Source organism: Erythrolamprus reginae, chromosome 8 (assembly GCF_031021105.1).
Source record: "Erythrolamprus reginae isolate rEryReg1 chromosome 8, rEryReg1.hap1, whole genome shotgun sequence".
Classification (NCBI taxonomy): Eukaryota; Metazoa; Chordata; class Lepidosauria; order Squamata; family Dipsadidae; genus Erythrolamprus; species Erythrolamprus reginae.
In genome coordinates this window covers 637233-658694 of record NC_091957.1, presented here as the reverse complement: position 1 = coordinate 658694, position 21462 = coordinate 637233, and the positions used below count along the sequence as shown (strand labels likewise).

At 50.9% G+C, this 21462-nt stretch overlaps 1 protein-coding gene across 3 annotated transcripts in view; it reads right to left on the bottom strand.

Moving 5' to 3' along the window:
• The window catches only part of DAB2IP (DAB2 interacting protein), an 80220-nt gene that overhangs the window by 51941 nt on the left and 6817 nt on the right, over positions 1 to 21462 (bottom strand). For all 3 annotated transcript variants that reach the window (XM_070758581.1, XM_070758582.1, XM_070758580.1), the window contains 2 exons: positions 17246 to 17349; positions 5268 to 5386 (listed from right to left, as the gene is read on the bottom strand). In XM_070758581.1, the coding sequence (XP_070614682.1) occupies positions 5268 to 5386; positions 17246 to 17349 (223 nt within the window). Of the gene's footprint in view, positions 1 to 5267; positions 5387 to 17245; positions 17350 to 21462 lie in introns of those variants that run through there.

The following is a 21462-nucleotide window of genomic DNA, read 5'->3' as shown; positions in this document are numbered from 1 at the left end:
AACTCCCCCTCCGGGACTTTGGGGCCCAAATCCTGCCCAGCCAGACCCAAAGGCCCTTAGTGCTCACAGGGGATGGCAGCCGCTCTGCAGAAACCCAGCCAGGCCCTTTCTCAGCTTCTGCGCAGGGGCTGCTGCCTTGGGGGGGGGACCAGGGATGGGGGAGGGTGCCTGTCTCTCCGCTAGCCCCTCCTGGACCCTCTGCCAGGGATTCACCCTCAGGGCAAAGGTCTCTGTACAAACTGCCCCATCTCTTTCGGTCCACAGCCTGCCTTCCCTCTAAAAGCACAGTTGGCTTCAGAAGGGGAAAGTTTAGGGACGGGGTGTGTGTGTGCATCATGGTCTTCTTTTGATTGGCCCCCCAGCCTTTTTCTTCTCAAGGCCCATTTAGTCCTGGCACAGAGAGGGAAACAAAGGGAAAGCCTACGGGGAGAGCAGTGGGGGGGGGCAGAGGGAAGGAGAGGAAAATGGCAGAGTTCTCTAAAAATTAAGGATCTTTCCCTTCCAAATTAAATCTCAGCACACCCAGAATACGAGCTTCCCTGGAAGAGATCAATACTTTAATTTAAAGTTGGCTTAGGTACACACACTCACTGGCATCAACGGAAGCCGAAAAAGGAGAAGAATTTTGGGTTTGCCCCAGAATGTTTACAGCTATATTTTTAAATCAATCAATCTGTCTGTCTGTCTGTCTGTCTGTCCGTCCATCCATCTATCTAGTGTATCTACCTACCTACTTATTTATCATCTGTATCTCTTTCTCTCTAATAATACCCATGCTGACTGTCTGTCTACCATCTCTCTCTATCTCTATCTCTCTCTCTCTCTCATCTGTATCTCTCTCTAATAATATTCATACTGAATCTGTCTATCATTTATGTGTCTGTCTGTCTATCTATTTATCTATCTAATGTCTAACATCTATGGAATAATATTCAATCTGTCTGTCCGTCTGTTCATTTGTCCATCCCTCCCTCCCTCCATCCGTCCGTCCATCACTTCACTTGCATTCTGAGAGGCCTTTTCGCAGTGATGTCTCTTCATCGACTGGTGTGTGTGTGTGTGTGTGTGTGTGTGTGTGTGTTCCATTGTTGCTGTGCATAATTTCTGCAGGCTGCACGAAGTGTGCTGGGGCTGGGCAGGACTGGAACACAATTTGCAAGCAAATAAGGCAACGCAAACCGCACGACGAAAGCTCTCTTGGCCCAGCACCGAGAAAGTGAGTCCGGTTGGGCCCAAGGAGACTGCCCTTCTATCCTCTGGTCCTGGGGGAACGCAGGGGCAGTCCCATTATCCCCAGCCGGAGGGACTGGCTAACCTCGAATTTTAAAACCTCTGCTGATGAGTGTTTCTTCTGTCCTGAGCCAAAACCTTCCTTTTCTTGCTCCATTGATTGTGGCTGGTCACCAAGGAATGGATTTGGCCAGGTGCAAGGAAGCCTCGGGGGGCCTGAGCTGAGGAGCTGGGGCAAATAAAGGCTCCCTGGGAGGTCAAGAAAGGCCAGGGAAGCAGGCAGGAGACGAACCCAGAAGCCTCGATGGCTACGGAGGCAACTGCCCTTCGTTTGGAGGGTCCAGGAAAGGCAGGCGCCCTCCCTGGCAAGTGGGAGGGGGGGGTCAAAGGAGAGAGACACTACATCCGCTTCCCCACCTGGTGCCTTCCTAGGACCACAATTATTTGGGGGGTGGGCAGCCTCAAAGCCTCCAGAGGACCTGAAAGCACCTGGTCTTCATGAAACCAACAAGTGGGTTCTGGATTTCAACCCCTCGGACGCCCCCAGTTTTCTGGGTGATGCAGGAGAGCCAACATCCCTTCGGGTCATGGTCAGCCAGCCCCATGCCAGGGAGGGCAGGATGGTGCCAGGCCAACAGAGGCATCCTGGCCGGAGCCCCCACAAGCCCCCTTGGGAGACTTCTCCAGGGTCCTGATTTCAGAAGCCTTCTACGCATGTTGGGGCTTTCACACTTGGCCAATAAAGAATTCCATTCCACATTTTCTATTCTAATTCTATTCTATTCTCTGCCCTGTTTTCAGCTTCTGCCTGGATTGTCCGAGCCTCCCTTTAGCCCCAAGTGAGTGGCCGTTTCAATCCCCACCCCACCCCACTGGGCCTCTCTAACCAAATCCACCCCTTGTCCTGCTCTGCAAATACTCCCTTCTGGAGTTTCTTTCTTTCTTTCTTTCTTTCTTTCTTTCTTCCTTCCTTCCTCCCTCCTTCCTTCCTTCTTTCTTTCTTTCTTTCAAACCAGGGAGCCAGAAGCCATGATGGCTGTGAGGAACCTCCCAAGACCGGGGCAGTCTATCTGGCTGGCAGTTGGTTGGCACTGAAGACAGGTGGGCCGTGGAGTTCCCCAAGAAGCTCAATCTGGAGACACTTCTGATCTCTTAATTTAATTAAATTTAATTAATTTGACTCCTATGCCAATGGGACTCAGGGCGGCTTACAACAACAGTAAATAGCACATACGATAAGCGAAGTCAAAGAATTTGTAATAAGAACAGTAAAGCCCACAACAAACCCTAATGAACTGACCAATCAAACCCACCTGCAGACAGAACGGTTACAAATCGGACCAGATAAGATGCTACATTCTTGTCAGGTCCTCACAGCCTTTCAGAAGATTAGTGGGGTGGGAGCAGTACGGACATCGGGGGTGGGTGGGGGCTGTTTTATAATTAACGGGTTTCTTTTAATACGGGGTTTTGTAGTTTTTATTATATTTGACTTCTTTTTATTGATCTGTATCTATTTCTATTTCTTTTTATATATTATTATTGTAAGCCTCCCTGAGACCTTTGGGATTGGGCGGCATAGAAGTCGAAATGATGATAATGATGATGATGATGATGATGATGATGATGATGATAATAATAATAATAATAATAATAAACTCCTTGTGACCTAATTGGTCTCTGAGAAGTATCTCTCTCTTCCCTATGTGTGAATGGCACCTTCCCAAAATTTGGCACAATCTGAACAAAAAAGTGGCAGGAATGAATGGATTTATTATGGGGTGGGGGCTTTCTGAGCCTGCAAAAACCTCCCAATTAAGTCCCCGTTCCTTCCTTCCCAGGGACCTCGGTCCACAGCTGATGCCAAGAGACGGACAGAAGGCAGACGGGCAGCCTGTGGGGTAAGGACTCCGCGCCAGCCCTCCACGGCCAAAGTGACCCACAGGGGGGCTTGTTAACAAGCCGCTTTGCTGAAAGACCCCTCTGCTCACTCTTCATGAGCCCTGCGACCGCCCCAGGGATTGATGGGGGGGCTGGCCAAAAACCCCCCTCCAACTGCCCCTCCATTGCCTACAAAAACCTGACAGGCTGCCTGGTCTCACACTCACACACACACTCACACACCGCAGAAGAAGCCGAGTGCGAGAAAGACCTACAAACAGCCCCCTGGTTGGGCTGGAATCCGCCTCCCCCCCTCATTAAATGGCCTTCCGTTGCAAGGGTGGGGGGAGATGGATTGAACACTAGGAGAAACTATTCACAGCACCACCCAATGTAGAGGGACAAGGTGCTAGTCCCCCTTGGGGGGCTTCAAACATCTCTCCCCCCTCGCTTAAAATTCTAGGGTGGACTAGATGATCTCTTGGTCTATTCCACCCTTCTGTCTAGGATGGTTTTGAAAAATCCCAATGCTGAAGACTGAAAAAGGGAGATTTATAACCAGACAGCCTTTTCTAGCAGGTGAGGGGGGGCTTCCCATGGCACCCCCACCCCCACCCGTCCTCTTGCCCACCGGACAATGATCCCTCTGGAGGCAACACCAACACATCTTGTCAAGTTCCACAACAAACCCACAAATCCCAGCTGCTTCAGTCCTCGGGGTCTCTTTGCAACACCCGTAACCCCCAACTTCCATTCCTCCCCCCCCCCAAATTACAAAATGACATTGATGCCTGGTGCTTTTGAGAGGGGTCCCGATGCCCTATTTGGGGGGAGAGGTGCTCAAGCCCCCTCAACAAGATGGAGTCTGCCAGGATCGGGTAACGGAAGAAGGTGGCCAAGGGGGGGGGCAACGGGGGGGGCAGGAGGGATGGGACACTTCCCACCTGAAGAGAGGATGCACTGCAGGCATCTGCCTTCTCCCCCCTCCCCAAATTGGGGCTGCTTGCGAAGGATGGAAGGAGACCTCAGGGGTGTGGTCCAGGCGTGGGTGCGTGGGTGGGTGGATGGGTGGGTGGACGGTAAACAGGAAGTCAGGGGGGGGCAGAAAGACCCTCCCCTGGCAGAACCAGCCAGACCACCGAGACACTGGAACGGCCCAGTTTTAGCCTCTCCTGTCCAAATCCTTCCCTTTCCCCGTTTTAAAAGAAAGAGGACATACAATGATTGTGTCTCTGCAAGGAGCCCCCCCGCCCCTCCCTTGCCCCCCCCCTTTTGTACACCCCGGCGCCTTCTAAGCCTGACAATCACAAGGCGGCCCAAGAGATTTGCTGCTGCGCCCGGTCGCTGCCCAGAGAATCCCCCGCCCCGATGCCCGCCTGGGTCTGTGGGTGGCCGGAGGCTAAGGGGGCAGCTGGGGCAGTGCTGCGAATACCCCCCCCCCCCGCTCTCTCCCAGAGGCGGGGGGCGGTGTTTTCTGTCAAAGGCACCGGTGCCACCTTGCCAGGGCTGCCCGCCGCAGGGGACCAGTGCCCGGGCCGGGCGGGAGGAGGGGGGGGGCGGCGTGTCCCCACCTGGAAAGCCACCACCGCAGTGGGGGAGGCGGGGGAGGAGGGCTGCAGCCCACTCCCGGTCTTCTTCGCCAGGAGGCTCGTGCGGGAGAGCCCCTCCCCGTTTTCCACGGAAATTAGAAAATTAGGTCACCCGTTTGCAGGAGCCGCGGTGGCGCACCGAATCGCCCGCCCAGCTCCCTCCCGAGTGGCGAGGGGTGTGGCACTCGCATGGCCCCCCAGCCCCCCACCCACCCATGACAGCCAGGCGCCTCTTCCCCGGACCCCCCCGGACCCCCCGTTCGGCGGCTCTCCTGCCTCCAGGCTCAGTCTCGGGGGCGGGGCGGGGGCTCCATCCGCACCGGGAAAACCATCTCTTGCTCCCCCCCCACAAGATCCAGGCAGCCCCCAAACGCCTTGCTCGGGCAAGAGAGAGAGGAGCCCTCCGCGTCCTTCTCCGACCCCCGAAGCCCCCAAGCGCGCCCAGAAAGGGACGGAGCAGCTTCCGCCGGCGATTCCCTCCGCCGTGGCGGGACGGTGTGTGTGTATGTCTGAGCCGCCCACCCCCTCGGCCCTCTCCCCCCGGTCCCGTCCCGTGCGCTCACTCACCTGTCATGGTCGGCGCTCCTGAAGCCCGGCAGGACGTGTCGGAAGCTGCTGTGCCGGTCGAGCTTGGGCTGGCTCTTGGTCCGCTTGATGGAGCCCTTCAGCTGCCGGCTGAGGAAGCCCTGCGGGGAGAGGCAGACGGGCGTTACCGGGCCGGCCGCGCCACACAGAGCCGCCCCGCAGCCGAGGGAGCCGGGCGGGCGGGCGGGCGGGCGGCGACTGCGACGCCGGCGCGAGACTCCCCGAAGCCTCCGTTGCCTTGGCAACCACCCGCTCGCAGGAGGGGAGGGGAGAGGAGGGGGTCGAGGAGAGATCGCGCAGCGCCGCAAGTCGAGCGTGTTGCAACGGCTGGCACATCAGCACCGGGCGGGGAGGGGGCGACGGGGGGGCCGCCTCGACTCAGCCCAGAGGGGCCCGGAAAATCTGCCCCATCCCACCCTGAAGGTGCAACCGAGACCATAATCCTGGGCTGGGCTTTGGGGATGCTCCGAAGCATTTTCTCTGGGCACCAAAAGCCTCAGGCAGCTTCCGACTCAGACCCCTCCATCCCTCCATCCCTTTATTAATTGTATTTTTATTTATTTTTTATATTTGTATGCCGCTCTTCTCCAAGGACTCGTGGTGGCTCACAGCATATAATATAACAATACAGTACAGCAGCAAATCGCATTAAATGTAAAATTGCAATTTAAAAATCCAAGATTTAAAACCAACCACACCAGTTCAACCATGCAACATACGGTAGATCTCATTTCCTTGGCCACGGGGGCAAAGATCTCCTGACCCCAAGCCTGGTGACATGGATGAGTCTGAAGACCCTTGCAAAAGGTGAGGAGGGTGGGGGCAGTGAGTATCTCCAGGGGGAGCTGATTCCAGAGGGCTGGGCCCCCCACAGAGAAGGCCCTTCCCCTAGGCCCCCCAAGCAACATTGTCTAGTTGACAGGATCTGGAAAAGGCCGACTCTGTGGGACCTGACCAGTCACTGGGACTCATGCGGCAGGAGGCGGTCCTGTAGGTAATCTGGCCTGATGCCATGTGGGGCTTTATAGGTCATAACTAGTGATGGACTCCTACGGGAACGGTCAGCAACGCAGTTCCGGTAGCAAAATTTGGAGCTCCACCCCAGAGCCCCCAATTTGCACTGAAAGATGTTGAAACAAAATGCATAAGCCACGCCCACAGTGTGGTAGTAAAAATTTTGGTAGCCCATCACTGGTCATAACCAACACTTTGAATTGGGTCCGGAAACCAATTGGCAGCCAATGCAACCTGCAGATTGCTGGAGATACATGGGCAGGTCTAGGAGGGTCCACAACTTCTTCAGAGGTAGCCCCAGGTAGAGAGCCATCCTGGGCTGGGCACCAAAGGCCTCAGGTAGCTTCCTATCCAGGCCCCTCCCTCCTTCCATTTATTGTATTTATTTATTGTCTTTATATGCCGCTGATTCCAAAGCAAACTGAGAGCAGATGACAAGTGGGATAAATACAATCGTATTCAAATACAATGAAAATTACATAATGAAACCAGTCATATAATAACAATAATAATAATGTCTTAAAAAGCAGTCCATCTCATTTCCTTGGGGCCCGGAGCCTCCTTTTAACCTAATTTTCTCTCCTTTCTCCCCTGTTTTTATTTTATTGGACTTATAAGCCGCCCAACTCCTACATAAACATAAGAACGTAAGAAGAGCCCTGCTGTTAGAGATCCCATATATACAATTACGCCTAATAAAAACCTCAATGCGAGGAATCAAAAGTGAGGGGTAGTATACATCCTCTATAGAAACTGAAATCACAGGTCGTTTGTTAAGGAAATGTCAATTAGACAGTTTACAATATACTTAAAAAAAAAATTCTCCCTCATAAAATAAAAAAACAATACATAGTTTCCAACACAAATTCAAGCTTATTATCAAACATATACTAATTTTTTCTGTTTACTTTGTAATCATTCTTTGGAGGACCTTATATCTCTTTCTTTCATAAAAAGACTGTAGAAACATATAATATCTCATATATTCAGAAACCTCTTAAATATAGCTTTTTCTCCATCTAATATTAAAAAATTACAATAACCTTTACATTAACCGCTGGTCATCAAACTCACATCTTATTTGAGTCTTACAAATCTATTGAACTAATTGTTCCAAAACCCATTTTTCTTATAATCATCTAAGCAGAGTAGATTATACATAAAATAATTCTTCATATTGCAACAAAAAATCTAAAGAACCATAATCCTAATAGTTACTAATAAAGTAATTATTCCACTAGATGGTTGACATAACGATCCCTTTCTCTCTTTCTCTCTTTCTCTCTAATCTTTTCTTTTCCCTTCTACCTTTTCACTTTACCTTTATTTTCATTCCTTTCCTTTTTATATTATGTTGTATTGTGTACTTTGTGTTTTAATGTATATATTTAATAAAGAGGGGTTTTTTTTAAAAAAAGAAGAGCCATGTTGAATCAGGCCAAAGCCCATCTGTGGCACGGACTTTGGACAACGGACATAAGTTGGTCTTGTTTTCATGTTGTAAATCATTTGCAAAGCAGCCAGAGTGCCTGAGAGTCAAGTCAGGCGGGCTCGAAACTTGGTCAATCATCACTACCGGCACCATCATCCACAGCCCTGTCCTGGACAACCGAGAAAAGCCTGTTTTTGTTCCAGGTCAACAAGAACTCGATCTGGGGCTGAAAACGGGTCTCGCCTGTTGAATCACAGGGCCCGGTGTGGCCGCAGCCCTTCGGGGCCTCCAGATGAGACACCTGGCCAGCTGAGGAAGGGGAGACCCCTCACCTGTCCGTGACCCCTCCCCAGCCCCTGAACCTCTGGAGTCCGTAGAGGGTCAGTTGGGGGAAAAATCAGAACCAATGTGAGGAAATATTATTTGACTGAAAGAGTAGTAGATGCTTGGAACAAACTTCCATCAGACGTGGTTGGTCAATCCATAGGAACTGAATTGAAACCTGTCTGGGATAAACACAGATCCATCCTAAGATAAAATACAGGAAATAGTATAAGGGCAGACGAGATGGACCAGGAGGTCTTTTTCTGCCGTCAATCTATGTTTCTATGTCGACAGTTTTGTGCAAGGCAACGTCACCCCTGCCCTTCCTCAAAGCCTCTGGCCCAGCAACACCCCCAATGGGTGGTCCTGGGTTGTCTTGGCACACTTTGGGGCTGCCTCACCTGGTCTGCAGGTGGCAGGGCACCGGGGCAGTGGCACAATTGGGTGGGTCAGGAAGGCTGCCAGCCCCCAACAGCCCCCTTGCGGCTTGGAGTCTGGGGCAAGAAAGGGCCAAGAACACAGACCAGGGGCTGCCGAAAGAGACCCTGCCCGCCTCCAGAGTCGTGCAGGTGGGGGGCGCTGGGCACACCTGCCCCCAAAGGGTCTCAGGACAGGCAGAGGCATCCTGGCTCGGACGGAGGGCAAATCTGGCGGGCGGCACGAGCGATGCTGCAAACGCCATGGAAGGGCAAAATATTCCGTGGTTACCTACCTGCCTTTCCCAGCGGAGGTAATTATACCTTCCTTATCACCATGGCTACGGATACCTTAGAAAATTATACACCGGCCCTGCCTGGCGGGAGAAGGAGGCAGTTAAGGGGAGGCTGGGAGGGCTCTGCTCTGCCGGACAGAGACCCCCTCCCCTGCTCCTGACCCGGCCCCTTTCATGGCTGGGATGCCCCATCTCAGCCCCCCACCGGCGCTGAAGGCTTCTCACCAGCAGGAAACGAGATGGCCTTGGGGGGGGGTGGCAGAGTCGCCAGCCTAGCCCTCCCCCCCAGATGCCCTGTCTTCAGTGGTGGACCAGGACCCTGCATTGGAGCCTCCATGGTTAGGAGCAGTGGACCAGGAGCTGAGGCTTAATTGCAGCCCTGGGCCCTGAGATTCTTGGCACTTGTTAAGACTTACAAAGTGGCGCTCAAGGCGGCAAGATGTGCGTATCATTCCGCCTTGATTGCATCAGCGGAATCCCGCCCGGCCGCTCTGTTTAGGGTGACCTGCTCCCTTCTTAATCAGGGGGGAGCTGGGGAGCCCTTGCAGAGCAGTGCCGAGGATTTTAACACGTTTTTCGCTGATAAAATTGTTCGGATCCGAGCAGACCTCGACTCTAATTGGAATACAGAGTCGACTGACAACAAGTCAGTCGAGGTGACTGGGGCACGTACTTGTCCACCTGTCTGGGAAGAGTTTGATCTGGTGACACCTGATGAAGTGGACAAGGCCATTGGAGCTGTGAGTTCCGCCACCTGTTTACTGGATCCGTGCCCCTCCTGGCTGGTTTCGGCCAGCAGGGAGGTGACACGGAGCTGGGTCCAGGAGATTGTCAACGCTTCTTTGGGGAGGGGGCGCTTCCCGGATCCCTACAAGGAGGCACTTGTGCGCCCCCTCCTCAAGAAGCCTTCCCTGGACCCAGCCATTTTCAATAACTATCGACCAGTCTCCAACCTTCCCTTTATGGGGAAGATTGTTGAGAAGGTGGTGGCGCTCCAGCTCCAGCGGTCCTTGGAAGAAGCCGATTATCTAGGTCCTCAGCAGTCAGGATTCAGGCCCGGCTACAGCACGGAAACTGCTTTGGTCGCGTTGATGGATGATCTCTGGCGGGCCTGGTACAGGGGTTTATCCTCTGTCCTGGTGCTTCTTGACCTCTCAGTGGCTTTCGATACCATCGACCATGGTATCCTTCTGCGCCGGCTGGAGGGGTTGGGAGTGGGAGGCACTGTCCTTCAGTGGTTCTCTTCCTACCTCTCTGGTCGGTCGCAGTCGGTGTTAGTGGGGAGTCAGAGGTCGACCTCTAGGTTACTCCCTTGTGGGGTGCCTCAGGGGTCGGTCCTCTCCCCCCTACTATTTAATATCTGGGTATAATATCTAAACCGCTGGGTGAGATCATCCAAGGGCATGGGGTGAGGTATCATCAGTATGCAGATGATGCCCAGCTTTACATCTCCACCCCTTGTCCAGTCGGCGAAGCAGTGGAAGTGATGTGCCGGTGCCTGGAGGCTGTTGGGGCCTGGATGGGTGTCAACAGACTCAAGCTCAACCCGGATAAGACGGAGTGGCTGTGGGTTTTGCCTCCCAAGGACAATTCCATCTTTCCGTCCATCACCCGGGGGGGGGGAGTCACTAACCCCCTCAGAGAGGGTTCGCAACTTGGGCGTCCTCCTCGATCCACAGCTCACATTAGAGAAACATCTTTCAGCTGTGGCGAGGGGGGCGTTTGCCCAGGTTCGCCTGGTGCACCAGTTGCGGCCCTATTTGGACCGGGAGTCACTACTCACAGTCACTCATGCCCTCATCACCTCGAGGCTCGACTACTGTAACGCTCTCTACACGGGGCTACCTTTGAAAAGTGTTCGGAAACTTCAGATCGTGCAGAATGCAGCTGCGAGAGCAATCATGGGCTTCCCCAAATATGCCCATGTTACACCAACACTCCGCAGTCTGCATTGGTTGCCGATCAGTTTCTGGTCACAATTCAAAGTGTTGGTTATGACCTATAAAGCCCTTCATGGCACTGGACCAGAATATCTCCGGGACCGCCTTCTGCCGCATGAATCCCAGTGACCAGTTAGGTCGCACAGAGTTGGCCTTCTCCGGGCCCCGTCAACTAAACAATGTCGTTTGGCGGGACCCAGGGGAAGAGCCTCCTCTGTGGCGGCCCCGACCCTTTGGAACCAACTCCCCCCAGATATCAGAGTTGCCCCCACCCTCCTAGCCTTTCGTAAGCTCCTTAAAACCCACCTCTGTCGTCAGGCATGGGGGAATTGACATGTTCCCTCCCCCTAGGCTTATAAAATTTATGCATGGTACGCTAGTGTGTATGATTGGTTTTAATTTGTGGTGTTTTTTAAATTAACTTAAATATTAGGTTTGTTTTACATTGTGTTGTTGTTGCTGTGAGCCGCCCTGAGTCTGCGTAGAGGGGCGGCATACAAATCTGATTAAACTAAACTAAACTAAACTTATCCATCAAGGAAGCCGGTTGGATGTGGCTTGAACCTCGGTGGTGCAGTGGTGCCAGCAGTTTGGCGGGTCGAATCTCAGAGGGCTCCAGGTTGACTCAGCCTTCCGTCCTTCCAAGGTGGGTCAAAGGAGGACCCACATTGTTGGGGGCCAGAGGCGGATTCTGCCAACTCCTTAGAGAGGGCTGTAAAAGCACTAGGAAGCGGTATATAAATCTCAATGCCATTGCTATAGAAACCTAGAAGATTGACGGCAGAAAAAGACCTCCTGGTCCATCTCGTCTGCCCTTCTACTATTTTCTGTGTTTTATCTTAGGATGGATCTGTGTTTATCCCAGGTGTGTTTAAACTCAGTTCCTGTGGATTTACCAACGTCTGCTGGAAGTTTGTTCCAAGCATCTATTTCTCTTTCAGTAAAATAATATTTTCTCACATTGCTTCTGATCTTTCCCCCAACTGACCTTAGATTTTGCCCCCTTGTTGTTGGGTTCACTTTCCTGTTAAAAACACTTCCCTCCTGAACCTTATTTAACCCTTTAACATATTTAAATGTTTCGATCGTGTCCCCCCCTTTTCCTTCTGTCCTCCAGACTATACAGATTGAGTTCGTGAAGTCTTTCCTGATTGGTTTTATGCTTAAGACCTTCCACCCTTTTTGTAGCCCGTCTTTGGACCTGTTCAATTTGACCCATCTCTTTTTGTAGGTGAGGTCTCCAGAATTGGACACAGTATTCTTCCAAATGGGGTCTCACCAGCGCTCTGTACAGCGGGATCACAATCTCCCTCTTCGTGCTTGTGATACCTCTAGCTATGCAGCCAAGCATCCTACTGGCTTTCCCTACCGCCTGACTGCACTGTTCACCCCTTTGGAGACGGTCAGAAATCACGACCCCTCAATCCTTCTGAAGTTTTTGCTAACACAGAACTGCCAATGCAATACTCAGATGGAGGATTGTGCCATCCCTCTCCAGCGCTGAAACAACTCAGAACAGGACCCCCACGTGTGGGTAAACAGAGCTCAGCGTGGCTGAGAAGCCCCCCTGGCATAGATCGGCAAGGCCTGGGAGAAGGCGCACGCGGATGGAGCCGGGATGAAATCCAAGCCAATCTATGCGCCATGCTCATGTCCAAGACTCTCCAGTGCTTGCAGGAAACTCGCGAGAGATTTATTTTCCAACCGAGAGCAGCATCTGAAACCCCAGACGTGGGCGGGTGTGCGGGAGACGGCCTGGACCTTTGCACAGCAGGCGAGATCGTCATCGCAGCTTGCGGGGAATTTATTCACCTTCCTATAAATCTACCCTTCTCGGCCATGTTTGACCGGCACCATCGGCCTGGCAGTTGCACCCTCCCAATCCGCAATGGATCACCGCTGGGCCTGCCTGGCCTCGCTTCACGCTTTTCAAAAGTCGGCCGGCATCTGTGTCGGTGCCTGGCAAGTGGCCAGCCACACGAGGGGAGGCCACGGGAAGCCCAGACTTGGCCTCTTCAGACAGGGATAAGGATTCCAGGAATCCCAGTGGCCGGTCAGGTCCCATCAACTAGACAATGTTGTTTGGTGAGTCTTTAGGGGCAGAGCCTTCTCTGTGGGGGCCCCGGCCCTCTGGAATCAGCTCCCTCCGGAGATTCATACTGCCCCCACCCTCCTTGCCTTCCGTAAAAGTCTGAAAACCTATTTATGCCACCAGCCTTGGGGTCACTAGACCCTAGACCCTCTGGGCAATGAGTGTGTGCAATGTTTGTGGTTTGAATCTGGAAGAATGATTTTTAATGTTTTAGCCTTTTTTAGAATCGTTTGTTTAGATTAGTTATTTACCGTATATTAATTGGATTACATATGTTATTGTATACTGCTCAAAAAAAATAAAGGGAAGCCTTAAACGAACACAATAGAGCTCCAAGTCAATCAAACGTCTGTGAAATCAAACTGTCCATTTAGGAAGCAACACTGATGGACCATCAATTTCACCTATGCTGTTTTGTGCACATTCAAATTTGTACAGAGCAAAGGATTCAATGAGAATGTTTCATTAATTCAGATCTAGGATGGGTTCTTTGAGGGTTCCCTTGATTTTGGAGCAGTGTATAAAATCTTGATTAAAAACCATCATCATCATCATCACCATCATTATTATTATTATTATTATTATTATTTATTAGATTTGTATGCCGCCTCTCTCTGAAGACTCCGAAGACTAACCCCTCAACAGGTATACAAACATTCAAACAATATGACCATGATAGTTGTTGAATTCATGGACCCCAGGCTTGTCCGCAAAGCCAGGTCTTCGTGGCCTTATGATAAGCCAATATGGTGGGAACAGTACGGACCTTGGGGGGAAGGAGTTTGCATAGAGCGGCGCAGCCACAGAGAAGGCCCTCCCCGCCTGCATTTCTTGGTGGATGGGGCCTGGAGGAGGCCAACTCTGTTTGTTCTTATAGGTCTCTGGGAGGTATATGTGGCAGGAGACAGTCCCGTTACAGGACATTTGGGTCCCCCTGACCCAAATGGGGGGAGAGACATGGAGGGGCCAAGAGAGTTGAGTCCCCGCCTCTCCTTGGGTGGGGGCAGCTCCTCCACCATGCAGCCCCTTTGCCAAGTCCTCTGCAGCCCGGGGGAGGGGGGACATGCCCATCACCCTGCCAGCCCCGCCCCTTTTGCTCCCCTGACCAGTTCACCCGTTCTCAGAACAAGCGGAGCTGCAGAAAAAGGCCCCGCCCGGCAGAGAAACGAAATCTGGTCGCCATGGCAACGGAAGTTGGAAAGAGCAGATGGAAATCAATGTCACCTCCCCGGCTGGTGCTGCTGCCGCCGCTGCCGTTGAGGTGGCCGGGAGAGGAAGCACTGGACATGGCCTGGCGCTGGAAGGGAGAGGCCGAAGGACGGGCACGGCGGGCAGCTGAGCGTGGCCGCTCGGAGGGAGCCATGGGGTGGGAAGGGGGCTGAGGTCTCTGGGGTCTTGGCCATGGGGCGCCAGGTGACGTGGAGGGACCGGGACTCCCTGTCCCCTGGAACTCCCTGCCACAAGAGGCAAAGGACGGCACTAGCCTGCTCCATTCCGGAGGAAAACTGAGCCAGATTGGCCCAACGCGCTTAATCTTCACCCCGAAAACGCAGCCGAATAGGAGGAGGGTGCAAAGCCAGAGCTCAACCTGCCCCCTTCAGAGGGTAAAGCAAAGGGTAAACTGAGGCTCAGGAGATGCCCAAAATGCCAACCTCCCCCAGCAGAACAGAAGTGGGCATGTAGTCACAGTCACAGTGGTGCAGTGGTTAGAGGGCAGCCCTGCAGGCTCCTTCAGCAGTTCAAATCTCACTACTGGCTCAGGGTTGACTCAGCCTTCCATCCTTCCCAGGTGGGTCAAATGAGGACCCAGATTGTTGGGGGCAAGAGGCTGAGTCTGTCAACTGCTTAGAGAGGGCTGGAAAAACACTATGAAACGGTATATAGGTCTAAATGCTATTGCTATTCCTTTATTCCTTCCTTCCTTCCTTCCTTCCTTCCTTCCTTCCTTCCATCCATCCATCCATCCATCCATCCATCCATCCATCCATCCAACTGCAACATTGCAGTTTAACTCTGCCTACTGCCAGCAGTTTGATCCTGACTGGCTGCAGGCTGACTCGGCCTCCCTTCCTTCCCAGGTGGGTCAAATGAGACCCCAGAGTGTTGGTGGCAAGTGGCCAATTCTGTCAACCGCTTGGAAAGCACCATGAAGTGGGATATATAAGTCTCAGTGCTATTGCTATTTCAGGCAACCTCACCAGCCTGGATTACACATCCCACCGGTCAAGCTCACAAAACGATTTGCATCTAATTTGTTACTGGCCCCCGGAAGCTGCAGACAGTTTAATGCTAATGGCTTGTGTGTTCATATATCACGAAAGGTGATGGGCCTTTTTTCCTCTCCTTAAAATTCAGTTTCCTTAAGGAGGTTCCACCCCCCCCCCCTGTTTTCTTTTCCTTAAAAAAAGAAAAGACAAAACAGCCAGGGAGAAGGGAATCATCCACAGACCCAAATTACAGTAATTTTCCCTTTTTTGGTTCACAAGCGGTTTAGTAAACAATTAGGTTTCAATTAAAGACCGAGGGCTCCCCCCCCCCCCCACGGAGTTCGCTCCAACAGGCAGGCAGAAAATCCTCTGGAAGGAAAGGGGACCATTAAGATAGTATTTCCTCCGAGGGGGGGGAGCGCAGGGGCCAGGAATTGGTCTGCAGGAGCGCAGAGAGAGGGGCAGGATTCGCACGGGACTCCTCCTCTCCCATCCTGGTGTGTTTGATGTGTTTGCAGGAAGGAAATTTGGGGCGGGGGCCCATGAGGATAGACAAGAGAAGGGAAGCGTAGCAATGGCATTTAGATTTAACTCCTGCTTCCCAGGACTTAATAATAATAATAATAATAATAATAATAATAATAATAATAATAATAATAATAATAATTTATTAGATTTGTATGCCGCCCCTCTCCATGGACTCCCAGTGTTTTTCTATGTTTCTATAGCATTTAGCACTGAGACTTATATCCCGCTTCCCAGTGCTTTTCTGGCCTTCTCTAAGCGGTTCTACAGAATCAGCCTCGGGCCCCCAACAATAGGGGTCCTCATTTGACCCACCTGGGAAGGAATGACGGATGGATGGATGTCAGGAAGAAAGGAAAAAGGAAAGAAGGAAGGAGGGATAATAGCAATAGCATTTAGCATTTAGACTTATATCCCGCTTCCCAGTGCTTTTCTGGCCTTCTCTAAGCGGTTCTACAGAATCAGCCTCGGGCCCCCAACAATAGGGGTCCTCATTTGACCCACCTCGGAAGGACGGAAGGCTGAGTCCACCTGGAGCTGGTCAGAATTGAACTGATGGTTGTGTACAGAGTTAACCTGCGATGCTACATTCTAACCATCGAGGGAGGGAGGGAGGGAGGAAAGAGAGAGAGAGAGAGGAAGGAAGGAAGGAAGGAAGGAAGGAAGGAAGGAAGGAAGGAAGGAAGGAAGGAAGGAAGGGCAATTGATGGACCAGGAGGTCTTTTTATAGCAATAGAATATAGACTTATATCCCGCTTCCTAGTGCTTTCCCAGCCCCCTCTAAGCAGTTTACAGAGTCAGCCTCTTGCCCCCAACAATCGGGGTCCTCATTTGACCCACCTGGGAAGGGCGGGAGGCTGAGTCCACCTGGAGCCTGCTGAGGTTTGATCTGCCGAACGGTGATCAGCGGAAATGCCTTGCAGCGTTGCACTCCAACCACTGCGCCACCGAGGCTCCTGGCCCCATCACTATCCATGGGGCCCGGAGCCTTGATTGTGGGCATGGGAAGCGCCAGGGCTGGGGCCCCTCCGCCCTCTGGGTGTGGCTTGGAGGGGGCACGAGGGGGCATCAATCACCTCCCGGTGCCTGCAAAGCATCACTTATAAAGTCATTTTCTCTCTTACATCTGTTTTTTTCTTTTTCTTTTCTTTTTTAAAAATGCCGTTCGCTCGGTCAAGCCGAAGCGGATAAAAATAAAAGCAATTTGTGGTTTTAAGGCCTGGCAGAATTTCTCCTTCCGTTCTCCCCTCCCCCCAATGCCCTTTGTCTTCAAGGCCAGCAGCCCCCCAGTCCCCCAGCCCTGACCAGACAGAAAGAATAGATGGACAAAGAGGCGGGAGGAGGAAGGAGCGCTGTTTCCCTCCGGCCATTCTGGGATGGAGCGATTCTTCTATGACGGGGGGCAGGGGGGGAGAGGAGACTTTCACCCTTTACTTGGGGATAAATTTGGAGAAATCACTTTTGATGCCTTCATGCCGCTCACGGGACTCCGCCTTCCCAGGCCAGGAGCCAATCACCACTTGGGGGCGTGGCCTCCCAGGGCGTTTATCAAGCCCCTCCCTCACACCCCCCTGCAGCGCTAAATACATTCTCCAATGGAACCCCCTGCCACTGGAAAAGCGAGATGTGCTGCTTCCTTTCCCTAGGACCCCCCACCACCACCACCAATACGAGAGCATCAGAACATGCGCAGAGGGCAGGAAGAGGGACTCACCGTGACCCGGAACGGGGTGGTGGCTGCCAGATCCATGCTGGGATTCTTCTCCAGAGCCCCAGCCGGCAGGCCACGCTTCGGCCCGGTCCTTTCTGGGGGGCAGTCTGCAAAGGACACAAGGAGGGAAAGAATATTCAGCAGTGGGGGGGGGGGAGAGACACCAAACGGTGCTTAAGAATGACAGTGGCCCCTCCTGCTAGCCCCCCCCATCCTCCCCCATTCTTTCCCACCAAGGCTTTTGGTGAAGGGTCACCAGGGGGTCAGGCCAGCCGGTGAGAGGCACAATCCCAGGTCTTCACTGCCTCTGCACACACCCCATCTAGGGGGACTAAAGGGCCCCCCCTCCAGTCATCCTTCCAAGGGCATTGTGGGAGAGGCGAGGGGCTCAAGGCGACACCCCGAAAGAGACGGGATTCCATATGGCAGCGGAGAAAGGGACAGAAAGAAAGAAAGAAAGAAGGAAAGAAAGAAGGAAGGAAGGAAGGAAAGAAAGAAGGAAAGAAAGAAAGAAGGAAGGAAGGAAAGAAAGAAAGAAAGAAGGAAGGAAGGAAGGAAAGAAAGAAGGAAGGAAGGAAAGAAAGAAAGAAGGAAAGAAAGAAGGAAGGAAGGAAGGAAAGAAAGAAAGAAAGAAAGAAAGAAGGAAAGAAAGAAAGAAAGAAAGAAGGAAAGAAAGAAAGAAGGAAGGAAAGAAAGAAGGAAGGAAAGAAAGAAAGAAAGAAAGAAGGAAAGAAAGAAAGAAGGAAAGAAAGAAAGAAGGAAAGAAAGAAAGAAAGAAAGAAGGAAAGAAGGAAAGAAAGAAAGAAAGAAAGAAGGAAAGAAAGAAGGAAAGAAAGAAAGAAAGAAGGAAGGAAAGAAAGAAGGAAAGAAAGAAAGAAAGAAGGAAGGAAAGAAAGAAAGAAGGAAAGAAAGAAAGAAAGAAGGAAAGAAAGAAAGAAGGAAAGAAAGAAAGAAAGAAAGAAGGAAAGAAAGAAAGAAAGAAAGAAGGAAGGAAAGAAAGAAAGAAGGAAAGAAAGAAAGAAAGAAGGAAGGAAAGAAAGAAGGAAAGAAAGAAAGAAAGAAAGAAAGAAAGAAAGAAAGAAAGAAAGAAAGAAAGAAAGAAAGGGGCCCGAGTGGGCTGCGCATCCCTTCCTCAGCTCAAAAGTGCAACAGAGAGAGAATTTACCTGTCATTAAGGGGATGGCTTAAGTGAGGCTATCGCAAGATTATTGGTGCAGCTCACTTGATGTTTAGCAGTTTTCCAGCATTTCCTGGTATTTTATTAAACAATATAACACTAGGCCCTTTGGTTCAGAAAACTTTTCTCCTTGTTTTCCTCCTCTAAAATCTGGGTGCGTCTTATACACAAAATATGGTCTCTCTCTCTCTCTCTCTCTCTCTCATCTATCTATCTATCCACTGATCTAGCTCTATTATCTCTCTCTCTCCCTCCCTCCCTCCCTCCCTCCCTACTTAGTTACTTACTTAAATTTATGACACGTAGAATAAAACAAATACAAAATCTTGAAACCCCAAACATTAAAAAAAATCCATTCATCCAAGATTCATCCAAGACCATAACATACTACTGTCCGGAGCAGAGTGGTAACACTGAACGGCCCCAGGCCTGTTTCTAAAGCCTTTCAAAAGGCCAGGAGAGTGGGGTCAGTGCGAATCTCTGGGGAGAGTCGATTCCAGAGGACAGGAGCCACCCTAGAGAAGGCCCTTCCCTTCAGCCCCGGCAGCCGGCATTGTTTTGGCTGACGGGACCTGGAGAAGGCCAACTCTGTGGGATCTGACCAGCTGCTGGAATATATGTGGCAAGAGACTGTCCCGTAGGTAGTCTAGTCACCAAGCCATGTAGGGCTTTATAGGTGTTAAACCAACATAACGGCTCACGAGTTGCATTCTGGGCTAACTGCAGTCTCCGAACGTTCTTGGAGTAAGTTGGCACCTCAGACCCTGCCCTCCAGTGCTTTGGATCGAGCCGGACAAACATTTTTTTCATTTTCATTTTATTAGATTTGTATGCATAGAAACCTAGAAGATTGACGGCAGAAAAAGGCCTCCTGGTCCATCTCGTCTGCCCTTCTACTATTTCCTGTATTTTATCTTAGGATGGATCTAGGTTATCCCAGGCAGGTTTATATTCCGTTCCTGTTTTGGGATTGGGTGAAGTGGTTGTTTAATTTTCTTTTTAAAAAAATGATATTTAAGTATTTTTTGTGATTATTATTTTTATTATTTTATAATGTATATTTTTATTCATTTTTTAAAAAACATAAAAGATGAAAAGAAAAAACCAAAGACAATGTTTATTATTATTATTAATAACAACAACAATAATAATAATAATAATAATAATAATAATAATAATAATAATAATAATAATTTGGATTTCCTCGGAGAGGGGCGGCATACAAATCTAATAAATTATTATTATTATTATTATTATTATTTATCCTGCCCTTCACTGGGGGCGGCTTACAACATGTGAAAAACAATACAATTCTGAAATCCAATCATAACTAAAAAGAGACCGTCCAAAATTCCAAATTAATATAAAAACAGAGGTTTTCAATCCGCCAACACATTTGCCATGCAACATACATCCATTCATAGACAGGGGCTGATGGGTTTGTCCCCAGGTCTGTCGGCATGGAAGGCGAGGAGGATGGGGGCAGTACAAATCTCCAGGAGGGCTGATTCTAGAGGGCCGGGGCCCCCACAGAGAAGGCCCTTCCCTTAGGACCTGCCAAGTGACATTGTCCCCTGGAGAAGGCCGACTCTGTGGGACCTAACAGGACACTGGGGCTCATCATGGTCCGGTGCATTGGAGCCTCTCCTGCTGCCCCCTCTTCCTTGAAAGTAAATCTCACTGGTCTGCAATCAATGTGGGCATCTATTATTTGGAGTGGAGGCAGCCACGCTGCTCCGTGTCCGGAAAAGCCCCCAGGCTGCCCAGGGGGAGGAACCAAGCGCTGGGCGGCTGCCTGCCGACTCCTGTTCGACTCCCAGGGATCGGGAGAGGGCAGCTAATCTCCCGCAGCACTTAAGACGGGTCCCTGCGCCTGGCGGTGTTAGCCGCGCACCCAGGCACCTCTCCGGCCTCTCCAAAGGCATCGCTGGGAGAGCTCCCCCGCTTGGACATTGCGTTCCGGCTGCGCCACGTGAAAGTGAGCAGCTTCAGTCCGGCTGTGGTCAAGAGAGGCTCTGTCAGGCTCAGGGGCAGCGCAAAGGGGACCCGGGTGCGATTCCTGCCTCTGCGCCCACCTGCGAGTGGGAAGAGTTTTCCTAACCAAGCAGGCCTTCATCCACTCTCCCTAGACCAGCGGTTCTCAACTTTTCTAATGCCGCAAACCCCTTAATACAGTTGCTCATGTTGCGGTGGCCCCCAACCATAAGTCTAGCCCCAATTCTCCCAGCAGAGCAGCCGCTGGAGGGCACATGGCAAACAACCGAGGCCTCTGCGCAGGCCGACACGAGTCTTCAGAGAGGGGTGGCATAGAAATCTAATAAATTATTATTATTATTATTATTATTATATTATTATTATTATTATTATTATTATTATTATTATTATTATTATTATTATTATTATCTACTGAGGTTTTAAATTCCAGGGTTTCTTCCTCCTGCCTCTTTGCAGGCCAAGTGAGTGGGGAGGGGGCATAACAACTCACAGGAGCCGTGTGTGTGTGTGTGTGTGTGTTGGTGTCCCCCACCTCCTTTGTTCCCAAGGCTGCAAGTGCAGAAATGCACACTCGGACACATCAACAGACTTTTGTTGGGCTTTGTGCATCTGTCCTGCTTGGAAATGACCCTCCTTCAAACCTGGTTTCAAAAACAAAGCTACCCAACCGAGATCCCCCCCCCCCCCGTGCCTTCCACATCTGGAAAAGCAACCCAGCTGCAGCAGCAACACCAGATTCATAACAACAACAACAACAACAATAATAAGCATTTTGAAGCACTCCCTCCATTTCTCAAGGCAAGTAGTGCACAACTCTTGAGAAAGCTCATTTCCTGCACCTTAATGACAGGACCTCAGCATAAATAATAATAATTTAATAATTAATAATAATAATTTATTAAGTTTGTATGCTGCCCCTTTCCGAGGACTCGGAGCGGCTCATAAAACCTTTTTCACAGCATAAAAACTTTGCTATAGAAAGGTGAGACTCCCTCCCCCCACCTTTAAGAGCCAAGGGACATTGGACAAACTTTGCTAAACACCACAA